Source organism: Salvelinus namaycush, unplaced genomic scaffold, assembly GCF_016432855.1.
Source record: "Salvelinus namaycush isolate Seneca unplaced genomic scaffold, SaNama_1.0 Scaffold765, whole genome shotgun sequence".
NCBI lineage: Eukaryota > Metazoa > Chordata > Actinopteri > Salmoniformes > Salmonidae > Salvelinus > Salvelinus namaycush.
Window position 1 is genome coordinate 567 of NW_024061492.1, and position 13,502 is coordinate 14,068.

Genomic DNA, 13,502 nt, shown 5'->3' on the forward strand with positions numbered 1-13,502 from the left:
ATCCCAAAGTTATTTCCGGTTGTAGGTAATAATACAAGAAACATTCTGAGCAATTAATTTAAGAAATAACACAAATAAAAAGTTTGTGCAAAGTTGTCTAGGAGCTAGAAACAGGGCAACCATGTCTGTTGGCACCATCTTGTCATCTTTCTCAAGTTCATCAGGGTGAATGCACCTGTAAGTTACAGCATCAGCCCCCCCCCACCTTTTGTCCCCCTCTCTGCCTCACCTCCCTCCATGGTTTGAAGCAGTCTTTGAGGCCTACCTGGATTGAGGTAGTCTTTGAGGCCTACCTGGATTGAGGTGGTCTTTGAGGCCTACCTGGATTGAGGTGGTCTTTGAGGTACGGCACCAGGTTGTACTCCTTCAGCACCAGTTCCCAGTCAAGGTCAGGGATGGTGAGGTTAGCCAGAGTCCCCAGACACTCCATCACATACTCCTCCCTCTCCTCGGCTCCCATCTGAGCCGCTAGGTCACCCACATAGTCCTTATGAGGTACAAGAAGGGGGTTGGTTACTATAGAGACACAGGGCAGGGTTCAGCACTACAATGTTTGTTCTAATAGTGTAGCTATGGATTCAGTAACTAGCATAAGAACACACGTAGCTATGGATTCAGTAACTAGCATAAGAACACACGTTGCTATGGATTCAGTAACTAGCATAAGAACACACGTAGCTATGGATTCAGTAACTAGCATAAGAACACACGTTGCTATGGATTCAGTAACTAGCATTAGAACACACGTAGCTATGGATTCAGTAACTAGCATTAGAACACACGTAGCTATGGATTCAGTAACTAGCATTAGAACACACGTAGCTATGGATTCAGTAACTAGCATAAGAACACACGTAGCTATGGATTCAGTGACTAGCATAAGAACACACGTAGCTATGGATTCAGTAACTAGCATAAGAACACACGTAGCTATGGATTCAGTAACTAGCATAAGAACACACGTAGCTATGGATTCAGTGACTAGCATAAGAACACACGTAGCTATGGATTCAGTGACTAGCATAAGAACACACGTAGCTATGGATTCAGTAACTAGCATTAGAACACACGTAGCTATGGATTCAGTAACTAGCATAAGAACACACATAGCTATGGATTCAGTAACTAGCATAAGAACACACGTAGCTATGGATTCAGTAACTAGCATAAGAACACACATAGCTATGGATTCAGTAACTAGCATAAGAACACACGTAGCTATGGATTCAGTAACTAGCATAAGAACACACGTAGCTATGGATTCAGTAACTAGCATTAGAACACACGTAGCTATGGATTCAGTAACTAGCATAAGAACACACGTTGCTATGGATTCAGTAACTAGCATAAGAACACACGTAGCTATGGATTCAGTAACTAGCACAAGAACACACGTAGCTATGGATTCAGTGACTAGCATAAGAACACACGTAGCTATGGATTCAGTAACTAGCATTAGAACACACGTAGCTATGGATTCAGTAACTAGCATAAGAACACACGTAGCTATGGATTCAGTAACTAGCATAAGAACACAGATCATGTGAGCCTGTCTATATCCATACTAAGCATGTTGAAGCTCATCAGTGTTAAGAGTGTGAGTAAGTTTAGTACTCACTATGAAGAGGTTCTTGGTGGGTCCGTCATGTTGTGACAAGTTCCTGATCATCTTCATGATAAGAACATCCTTTAACTTCAGACCCCTCTTCATCAGCATCTTCAGACCATTACCTAGGCACAGGAGAACAGCATTAGGAGTGTGTGTGTGTGTGTGTGTGTGTGTGTGTGTGTGTGTGTGTGTGTGTGTGTGTGTGTGTGTGTGTGTGTGTGTGTGTGTGTGTGTGTTGTACCTTCACAGATGACCTGTGCGTTCCTCTTGTTGGCTGCCAGGTTGATGCAGAAGGAGATGAGCTCAGGTTCCATGTGGCTCTCACCACACTCAAACAGCATCTTCATCAACTGTCAATCAATCATCAATACCAATTCATCATCAATCAATATAGTTGGCCAGCAGTCAGTCAGTGTGTTATGGGTGTGTCTGTTCCCAAGCCTTTCTCTCTACTGTTTGTGTATGGATGTTTGCTTGGCGACATCATTGGCTGAGTGGATGAATCACATCATCACCATGTTGAGGACACTGGTCTCCATAGTTTCCATACAGTCATTTAGTGGGTCGCCATGGTGACACAAGTTGGGTTAACCGCAGAGTACGGGAACAGGCAGCCCTTCCCTGAGGTGAGCAGAAAGGTAGAGGTACAGTACACTCGTTGCTGTCTAATCAGGTCTGTGCCTGTCTAGACCCCGGAGGAGAAACCTTAAAGGGCTAGCAAACAGACAATGAGGAGAGAGAGATAGAGCAAGAGAGAGATGTAGAGAGGGAGGGGGAGAGAGATGGAGAGAGGGAGGGGGAGAGAGTGAGGGGGAGTGGCCACCAGGAAACGGCCTTGGAGGTCAACTTTGGGCGGGCACAGGTTCAAAAACGAGTCGCCCACAGCCCCTGCCCTCTGCTCCCCGTCTCCCAGCTCTCCTTCTCTGATTTAACATTAAACAGGAAAGGCTTTAAGCAGGGGCACTGCAGGCCCGCTCCCTGTGAGGAGTCAGCAGTGTGCAATCACACACACACACACACACAGGCCCCGAGTCGGGTATCACATACCAGGGGCCCTGGACCCCAAATCAGCCCCGTCTAGACTCTCTGGCACCTGCCTCTGCTTATTTACCACAGCACAGCCAGAGGAGGCCTAGCGCCATACTACACAGCACACCCTCACTATCTAACCCCTCACTGCCCTCCACCCTCACTATCTAACCCCTCACTGCCCTCCACCCCCACTATCTAACCCCTCACTGCCCTCCACCCCCACTATCTAATCCCTCACTGCCCTCCACCCCCACTATCTAACCCCTCACTGCCCTCCACCCCCACTATCTAACCCCTCACTGCCCTCCACCCTCACTATCTAACCCCTCACTGCCCTCCACCTCCACCATCTAACCCCTCACTGCCCTCCCCCCCTCACTGCCCTCCACCCCCACTATCTAACCCCTCACTGCCCTCCACCCCTCATGATCTAATCCCTCACTGCCCTCCACCCCTCATGATCTAATCCCTCACTGCCCTCTACCTTCACTATCTAACCCCTCACTGCCCTCCACCCCTCACTATCTAACCCCTCACTGCCCTCCACCCCTCATGATCTAATCCCTCACTGCCCTCTACCCCTCACTGCCCTCTACCCCTCCCTATCTAACCCCTCACTGCCCTCCACCCCTCCCTATCTAACCCCTCACTGCCCTCCACCCCTCCCTATCTAACCCCTCACTGCCCTACACCCCTCCCTATCTAACCCCTCACTGCCCTCCACCCCTACCTATCTAACCCCTCACAGCCCTCCACCCCTCACTATCTAACCCCTCACTGCCCTCCACCCCTACCTATCTAACCCCTCACTGCCCTCCACCCCTCACTATCTAACCTCTCACTGCCCTCTACCCCTACCTATCTAACCCCTCACTGCCCTCCACCCCTCACTATCTAACCTCTCACTGCCCTCTACCCCTCACAATCTAACCCCTCACTGCCCTCCACCCCTCCCTATCTAACCCCTCACTGCCCTCACTGCCCTCCACCCCCACTCTTCTCCTCTCTACCTTTCCTCCCTGGGCCTGGGTCAGGCCTGCCTGGTGTAGAGGAGAAGAGCTGGGTCAGGCCTGCCTGGTAGGGAAGAGAAGGAGAGAAAGGAAAAGGAGTAGGGGAGGGAAGGATATGTTGAACTGGCCAAAGAGCAAGGACAAAAAATAGGTAGCTTGATGAGGAAGCCTGTCCAGAGAGAGAGAGGGAAGATGGAGAGTAGAGGGGGTCAAGACCATCCCTAGAGGGGAGGGGATTAGAGGGCCTGGGGTCAAAGGTCTATTTCCGGTCATGCTGCTACCCAGCATCCTTTCTGACACTCCGACCCCGCAGGGCAGATCTACTGGCGACACGACCCACTACACAAACAACCCTGTTTATGAGCATCTGGCCCGCATTTACACCCAATCTTACAACACAAACAGAATAAACATTTAAATAATCTATAAAAGACTGACAGGAATTCAGACAAAACGTAATCAATATGACATCGCCTCAATTCCATTCTGACAACACTCAAATCTTGAACACTCAAAATCAATTTTCTAGATACAGCGCTCCAATTAGTAAAAATAAAAAAATGGTATGAATAAATGGAGCTTTCATCACAGTGAGAGTGAAGGCTGGTCAGCTGTCCTCCGGTGTTTGGGTGCAGATGTAGCGCGTCCCCCTATCTCTCCATCCCGCTCTTTCTCTCTCCATTCCTCCCACTCTCACAAGCTCTCTTTTTCTCTGTCCATCCTCCCCTCTGTCCATCCATCCCCGGCTCTCCATCTATCCCTCTCCTTCTTTCCATCCCTCTCCGCCCCTCCCTCTCTCTCTCATGAATAATTCCAGGGCTGTTAGCCTCGATGCTAATGCTGTCTGGTCTGCAGCCCTGGCCCCTGGGTGTACATTACCCAGTCTTACCTGTGGTATGCAGTCTGTGTAGGCAAACATGGACTTGAATCGGTCATCCACACTGATGTGGTACAGAATGTACATACACAGCTGTCCCTGCTTCTCGTCAGCTGGAACATAAACAGAGAGAGAGAGAAGAGAAGCACAGAGACAGAGACAGACAGACATAGACAGAGAGAGAGACAGAGGTGAATGAATAAATGAATGAGGAGCTGTACACTTACATTCTGCTTCATGGGACGAGACTAGTGTGTGACACACACGTCCACTACAATACAGGTTAAGTAACATACAGTTAACCACCACTCTAAAACGATATGGTTTAGTAGTAGAAAAGCTAGCTATGCAAAGACAATGAAAACATTTTCTTATTGCAGGTTTATAGGAGGTTATTTTACAGCCGTCTGAGGGACGTGGCTCTGACTCTGTGTTAAACTGTCAGGTAGATCTGCTCTCTCAGAGTGTTTAGGAGTTTGACCCAAACCACTGCAGGGCGAATGCAGGGGAGGCAGCTAACTAACACCATGGAGTCACTGAAACGTCTGAGGACCTAAGTAGTTTTAAGACTGGTCTGTGGAGGTAGAGGGGCCGACCACATTGAGTCAGAACAGAACTAGCGATGGTGATGGGCCTCAGCAAGACCACTGATCTGACAGAGCAGAGCAACCCAGTCCAGTACTAACTGGTCCTAAGCCGTGGTCAGGGATCATGCAGGGGAGGCAGCCTACTGGAACCAGATGGGCTCACTGAACTCCTGGAAACAAGGGAAAAGAGACGGCTTGGAGGTTTCATTGGGAAAACAGGAGGAAGCATCAATTTTACTGCCTTTAATAAAGCTACGCTGCTCAGGCCCTTGCAGTGCCACGATTGGCACAAACATGTGCTTCTCATTAGTGGAGCCCTCAACCTATACCTAAACACACTCACATGAGCGTGCACACAAGACACACTCACACTCATCTGACCTGGCAAACTCCCTCACTACACCGGTAAAAACATGGAGGATCCTTTATGGGGAAAGAGAGAGACCCCATTAAAATGTTCAAAACACCACTAGAGCCCCAGTGAAAGAAAGAGTGGGGAGCTGTTAAGAATTATCTAGAGTGTTCAGGGGCAGTTAGTGGGAGAGCTAAACTCCAATTACACCCTGTTCTGATTTAAAACCACTCAACCTTGATAAAATCACACCGCCATGCATTAGTGGTCTCTGGGGCAGTTGTGTGGACAGTATACTATTGTTGTTAGTACAATTTATTGAGTAAATAAGAATACTGGTTCAATCTTCAAAGAAAAAACCCATAAAGAAAATGTCCCTGCAATAGCCATTCAGTGTAATGGAATGATTCTGGAATAAATGAGGAGTATTTTCTTTACTGTAAAACGGGGTACTTCAGCAGCACCCATGACAGATAGTCACGTCAACAACAAAGAGCCAGTGGTCAGGTGAAGGGTTGAAAGGATTGAGATGTCGTAGTTGGTCCTAAATCCTGGTTGAGATGGAGGGATCAGGAGGAAGGTGAAGAGGAGGAGTAACCCACACTTTTCCCTTTCATCTTATCAGCCCAGGTTGGGAAACCCTAGTGGGGGCTGATGGGACAGGGATCAGAGGGATGGCAGACGTCACCTCACACCCTCACAGCAGATCAGAACAGAGAGGAACGCTTATCTCTCTGGAGATAAGAGGGGCATCTCTGGACACAAACACAGAGGAAAGGACACCACATCACAGAGGCTAGAGGATGATTAATAAGGCCTCTATTCATCTGAGTTTGAAATCACACACACACTAAAAGTCAAGAATAGACAAAAGTGTAATAGCAATGGGAAAGAGTGAATCTTACAAACGCACACACAGACACACGCTCTCTAAAATCAGCACAGGAGGTTGGTGGCATCTTAATTGAGGAGGACGAACTCGTGGTATTGACTGGAGCGGAATGAGTGGAACGGTATTAAATACAACAAACACATGGTTTCCATGGTTTCCATGTGTTTGATGCCATTCCATTCATTCCGTTTCAGACATTATTATGAGCCGTTCTCCCCTCAGCAGCCTCCACTGAAAATGAGATATATTCAGCTATGTTTAGCCTAAGTGTGGACAGGACGTGCGCCTCTACATGATGTGTGTATGCGTAGGTGCGCGCGCACATGTCTCATTCTAAAAGAAAAGAAAAAAATCCCTCCCAAATCTCTGTAGACCCCTCCTCAGCCTCTCCGACCGGCTCCTACAAAAACAACATTTATGCTGGGGCCCAGAGTGTTATTCTAACAAATATATTATATTAATTATGCAAGTTACCCGACCCTCCCTGGAGAGGCTTCAAAGGGCCCATCACAGATGCTCCCAGCCGTGCCACATGACCCCCTGGATGAGCTAACGCACCAATCACACACTGGATCTTGTTTCAGGAAGTAATTTTTCTAATGGCCACCAGAGCCAGAACCAGCCTCGCTGTGTCCACAGCTTTAAAACAGCCTGCACCTGCACACACTGACACACACTTACTTAGACATACTGAAACGCACACACACACACACTCTCAAACACACACATACACACACACAGGGAGTTGTGTCTGTCAGTACCTAGCATTAAGGAGAGTTTGTGGATGAGTCCAGACTGAACCATCTGGCTGCGGAGGCCTGTGTCAAAGGAGAGGTTGAGGAGCAGACGCAGGGTAGTGTTCAGTAGGTTCTCATGATCACAGGCCAGCAGCCTGGCCAGCTTCTCCACCGCATACGTCTCTGCCTGAACACCAGGGAAAAGCCTAGTTACTCAACACATCCCGGTAGAAAGTACACCTCTACACACCCTACTTCAATAACCAATCCCACAATCCTTCTTTCACCATATTGGACTTCATCAGACTTCACCCGTGTTGGGGTCAGTTTCATTTGAACTGAGTTCCTTCAATTAATAACTTGAAATGAATTCAATGGATTTGTAACAGTCAGAATGCCAAGAGAAAGCAGCGTAGACACACAGTGTTTACAGGCAGGTGGAGGTGTTGAGATGGTGCATCAAGGACATGTCTAAAACGTACCAAGAAAGTAGAGCAATCCATATACCTGCACAGTGGAAGAGGTGTGTGTGTGTGTGTGTGTGTGTGTGTGTGTGTGTGTGTGTGTGTGTGTGTGTGTGTGTGTGTGTGTGTGTGTGTGTGTGTGTGTGTGTGTGTGTGTGTGTCCCAAGTACACTGCTACTGTGTTCACAAGGAAATCCCCACAATTACAAATACAGTCTGCACGTAATCAACTGTAGTTCCTTTCACTATCTTACAACTGTTATCTGGTGTTCAATACAATCCTAACTCAGCCTGGCTTGATAAAGGCACACCAACTGTTATCTGGTGTTCAATACAATCCTAACTCAGCCTGGCTTGACAAAGGCACACCAACTGTTATCTGGTGTTCAATACAATCCTAACTCAGCCTGGCTTGATAAAGGCACACCAACTGGCTGAGATCAGATCCAGGAGGAACTGCATTACAGTAGGACATAGAGCAGTGATCACTAAAGTCTGGACTAGAAGACATTAAAAAAATAACTCTTACCCTAACAAAATGTAAACCATTAGAGATTACCTCAATCGGAGGACCTGCGACTTTTTATGTATTTTCCTCACCATGTTGAGACTCCTGGCCTTTTTTTCTCCTCCTTCATCCTTGCATCCCTCCCCCTCTCCATCCCTCTATCCCCCTCCATATCCCCCTCTCCCTCCCTCCCTCCCTCCCTCACCATGTCATTCTTGTTCTCCAGGAAGATGCTGAGTTTCTTGAGGAAGGAGACCACGAGCACCAGTAGCTCCTCGTCCTCCCGGTCCAGGGTCTTCACCAGCATGTGGACGATGTTCTTGTTCCTCATTTTCAGCTCTGTACGTGTGTCCTCAGCCAGGTTTAACAACAGGTACAGAGCCACTGGGGAGCACAGGGAGAGGACTTGGGACTTGAGAATTAGATATTGCTCTAACCTGTTATTACTATGTTATAACCAATGCAAACATTTTTTTTAATAATAATATACTGTGTAATACTTTGTAATGTAATCACCATGTTATCACATAATAATACATGTAAAAAATATGTAGAATACTATGTAATACTATCACGTAATCACCATGTTATTATCATAATAATAAATGTAAAAATATATGTAAAATACTATGTAATACTGTCATGTAATCACCATGTTATTACCATAATAATAAATGTAAAAAGAAGTTATACTATGTAATATTGTCATGTTATCACCATGTTATTACCATGTAATAACTGATATACAAAATATACAATGCAATGTAATCACTATGTTATTAATTGTAATATTATTGCTTATTACATCATTGCATTATCAAGCACTAACAGTGCTGCTCAACACATCACTGGCCTTCTGCTCAACACATCACTGGCCTTCTGCTCAACACATCACTGGCCTTCTGCTCAACACATCACTGGCCTTCTGCTAGGCATGGTAATGTACCACTTTTACTGTACCTCGTAGAAGCTGCTCCTGCTTGCTCAGGAGGCCCTGGTATTTCTTTAAGGCTTTCTCATGTTCCTTCTTCACATTCTGGTTGTCAGGGTCCTCTTCATGTGAAAACAGTCAAGGAAGGAGTACTGCTGCTACACTGATCCAATCAACACACCACAGAGAACTGATATAGTCACATGTTTTATATCAGTCTATTACAACATCCAAAAAATAACAACAATTCATTGCCTTTCCTTCTATACTGTGACATTATGATTAAAATTAAGAGATATGCCAACACTGAGGACAGCAGAGACCCTGAGGTGTTGACCCTCTGTGAAGCAGCAAGGTATTGTAACATCATTCATGTGACCTTTGACCTTAGCTGAAGGATATAAGCCTTCTTCTTCTTCTGCAGTTCATCCTGCCAGAGGTCGTACCTCTTCAGCTCATGTTCAGTGATGTTCATACAGAGGGCTCCGATCTTATAGTGGGTCACTAGCCCATGAAACTGGGAGAAACTGGGGATGGGAAGAGGAAAGGTTTACAAGGCTTCCACTTATTCAAAAGTGCACATCGTTCATCATCACGCAACACCTATTTGGACCACAATCGGGAGCTCAGATTGAAATGATCCCATCACCTGAGAGCTTAGTCAAAAAAAGTTGTGCCAAAATAAAACCTTAAAAGCATCGAGTCCAACAGTATCTCTTACTCATAATCAGCCAGACACAAACCAGATCATTGTAAAACCCCAACAGCATAGCACTGCCATGGAGCGAGATCAAGAAAGACTATCAGTTTTCAGAACAGCGTAGATCCGCTCACAACTCAAATCGTTCTTGACATGTAGTTTATATATCATCCTTTCAATGGTCATTTTAATGTTCCCTGAAACCCCTGGCTGGAAAGAAAGGTTTTGGTCTATGTTGTCATAGTTATGTGACTTCTGTCAGAACGAGAGAGAGAGAGAGGGAAGAAAGAGAGGGAAGAAAGAGAGGGAAGAAAGAGAGGGAAGAAAGAGAGGGAATTGTGTACCTGGAGAAGCAGAAGAAGACGTAGATAATGGTAGTTGCCATGTCAACGCTCTGTTTCCAGTCCTCCCTCAGGACTCTGGCCAGGGCTCCCAGGGCCGTTTCTGACGAGGAGCAGACACACAGTCAGGTTAGAAAGACGTGGTATGTGTGTGTGTGTGGGGGGGGTAGGAGATAGGGTGGGGGGCAAGGAGAGAGGGAAGTGATCGAGGAAGTGGAGAAGGGATTATTTGAAGGAAATGGACAGACTGTTAGGATTGGGAAGGGAAGTATGGAGTAGGGGTGATGGAAAGAGTCAACTAGAGATGACAGTCAGGTTGGGGTTGGGGTGGGAGGTTAAGGTAAGGAACCTGGGTGAATGTAAGGGGTTCCAGGCTCACATGGCTTTGAGCTATGGGTGACCTTCATTGTAAAGACACATATCACGTTGTTCCATTTCCCCTGGCCCTCTCCTCTTTCCTCACTGACCCCAGGTCTCACAGTTCTACCATTATCAACATCTGACCACTTGGTGCGTTACGACAAAGTGAACTTGTGATGCATATTGACAGTTACAAATGAAGCCATGCCATCTTCTGACAGTTGTAATGGATGATGGCCTTGTGCTGTTGTGAGAGAAAACAGCTCTGTCATCAGGGAAGGGAATAGGAAGGGCTTGGCTGTGTTTTTCTTATGAATGGGATGGGCTGCTGGCTGAGAGAATAGATTATATCAACCAATGACACTAGAGTTTGGCTAGCATCTGGCCTGTATAGCTTTCATACACCCAGCAGAGCAGAGTAGGGATGGGTGCAAGTACTCGAGTATAACCAGTAATTGGAACAACAAATAGCATACCGCAAACGTTTTGCCTTCAGCCTGGTTTCACGCTTATATGCGAGTATTCGAGTGCTCAAAATTACTTTCATGAAAATACTCGAACATAGACATTCTCTAAAATGCCCAGTCCATAGAGCAGATGATTACTCTGGGGCATACCATTGTGACAGATGAGGAAGGAACTCAAGGAAGGAGCGTACCATTCTGCAGGAGCTCTTCCAGGTTGTCAGGGTTGCGGGCGAGGTGGAGAATGAGGGTGGCTCCCCTGACCTTCTCTGGGATGTCTTCATACAGCAGCTCCACATAGTCATCTATGCTGTTGATGTTGGCCTCCTCATCCAGCTGACAACGACCCAGATACAGTATGGGTGAGGAATGAGGAGGATTATTAACACAGAAATAATGCAATGAATCATGGTATCAAATACAAAGAAATAGGCACAGACACACTGTCACACACACACACTGTCACACACACACACACACACACACACAGATATTTGAAGACGCTCTCCTTACCTCCATCCCCTCAAATGGTGTGAGGTCTCTGGGCGAATGTTTCTCTTGTTTGTCTGTGAGGTGCAGGACAGGACAGCAAAGACACTAGTCAGCATGATGAACGTGTATTTACGTAATGCGTCATTCAGCCTGCAACTGCAGCCTATCAGGACCAGGCGTTACCATGATGTAACCATTACCTGGCTTCTTGCGGTTCTGCAGGTAGAACAGCAGTTGTTCCACCTCTGGAAGTTTAGATGGATGAATGAGCCTGCATTCCTCCACCACCCTGCGAGCCAGGGTGGCAATGTCCGTGTTGGCGTTTAAGCTTTTAAGGCGGATGCTGTGAATAGAAAATACATATTTGGAGCAATTTTCTTAGAAACAAAAAAAGCTATTTCCAATAACTTTTCAATTACTTCATCTTTTGTTAGGGCAAAATCAAATCAAACTTTATTTGTCACATGCGCCGAATACAACAGGTGTAGACCTTACAGTGAAATGCTTACTTACAAGCCCTTAACCGCAGTGCAGTTCAAGACAGAGTTGAGAAAATATTTACCAAATAAACTAAAGTAAAAAATTATAAAATACAGATCAAGCCAAAAAAAATCAAGCTAAAGCATCATGTAACAGGGTAGGAAATGACCACTATTTTGGTCAGTGTTTCCCCTGGGACTCTACTTAGTGGTGAACATGGTATGTATAAAAGAACCCATTGGACCTGTTCAGTAGTGATGGGCATTCGAGTATTTTCTGTGAACCGGCTCATTTAGCTCTATTTTGTAAAAGAGCAGGCTCCCAAACGGTTCTTCGTTCAAAATGCTTAAAAATCTAGAACCATGAAAAAATTGCTAATCTTCAATGTAAAATGTAAAGACCAAAATGTAGGCTACCATTATGTCTGATCGTGAAATGCGATTTCAAATACATTTTAACCTGGCCAAATTATTAGATAGTCTTCCAAAAAAAGTACGTTTTATTGTTCCGCACTGATTTTTTTTTTATAGAGTGGACAAGATTTGACGCGCTCTAGCCACTATTTATTGTTTATGCAATGAGGATTTAATTAATTTGTAATTTATCTACAGAAAAACTAAAAAAGCAGTATGCAAATCAGGGAGCCAAATGAACGGCTCTTTCGCCGATGTAATTCGGTTCCCGACGTTCACCAAAAAGATCCGTTCGTTTGCGAACGACCCATTACTACTGTTCAGGTGAGAGTGACTGGAAAAACAACAACTTCAACGCTAATCTAATTTTCGTAGGTAATTCGTTAACGTTACATTAGACCCATGCTTAACTACATTTTCTGACACTCCTTGCGTTCTCCAACCATCGGGTCCCCCATTTCGCCGAGGATAGTCGCTTCCACCTCATACTGAACAACGAGGGCTTTCTCTGTCGGGTGGACATCCAAACTCCCCCGTTTTACTTTCCTATGGATAGAGAGAAATGGCCAGGCAATTGATAATGATGATGATAAACCTGTTTTGATTTACAACATTCAATTCCAACCACCAAATCGTTAGACACTACTAGACAGTAAGCTTGTACACCTCAAAACACACTGCCATCAGACGCACACAAGTGCAACACCTATCGCACCTTCACAAAAAAACATTAAGACATGGCTAAAGACCAATCAGACTTGTGAACATAATCCCTAGCTGTTTATTGCTGCTTTCCATGTCTGTAGCTTGTCCTGTGTTCCTCTGGAGGTGCTCATTGTTTGTCTGTATTGTTATTGTAATTTTTTTTAAATAACCTGCTCAGGGATTGCGATTGAAAATTAGCCGGCTGGCTAAAACCGGCACTTTTACTTAAACGTTGATTAATGTGAACTGTCCCTGTGAAGAATGCACTCAAAATACACCAAGTATGTATTTAAAAATAATAATAATAATTTCAAAATACATTATGAGCCACGACCTGACATTTCAGTCACAGCTGATTGTCAAAACATCAGCATGTTTTCTAGCCACAGCTGGCTAGCTAACGTTACCTTTTCAAGTACCGTGCATCTTCTGCCTGCAGTTTGTCCATTTCGGAAATTATGGAAAACTCACATTCAATTTTCTTTCACTGTAAATTTAAACAAAACGACTGAATTGTCAAACGGTTACCTAGCTACAATTGAGAGCTC

General features: G+C 45.5%; 1 protein-coding gene across 1 annotated transcript; it reads right to left on the bottom strand.

Moving 5' to 3' along the window:
* Positions 1 to 321: 321 nt before the first annotated feature.
* On the bottom strand, positions 322 to 13,502 carry LOC120042746 (kinesin-associated protein 3-like; the record flags this gene model as incomplete). The annotated part of the gene is made up of 14 exons (XM_038987546.1): positions 13,362 to 13,502; positions 12,664 to 12,795; positions 11,557 to 11,699; positions 11,378 to 11,430; positions 11,059 to 11,200; positions 10,044 to 10,143; positions 9,402 to 9,526; positions 9,029 to 9,127; positions 8,274 to 8,452; positions 7,121 to 7,283; positions 4,541 to 4,641; positions 1,851 to 1,959; positions 1,619 to 1,731; positions 322 to 487 (listed from the first exon to the last, which is right to left on the bottom strand). Coding segments are annotated over exons 1-14 (1,666 nt in total), but the record flags the coding sequence as incomplete, so codon positions are not given.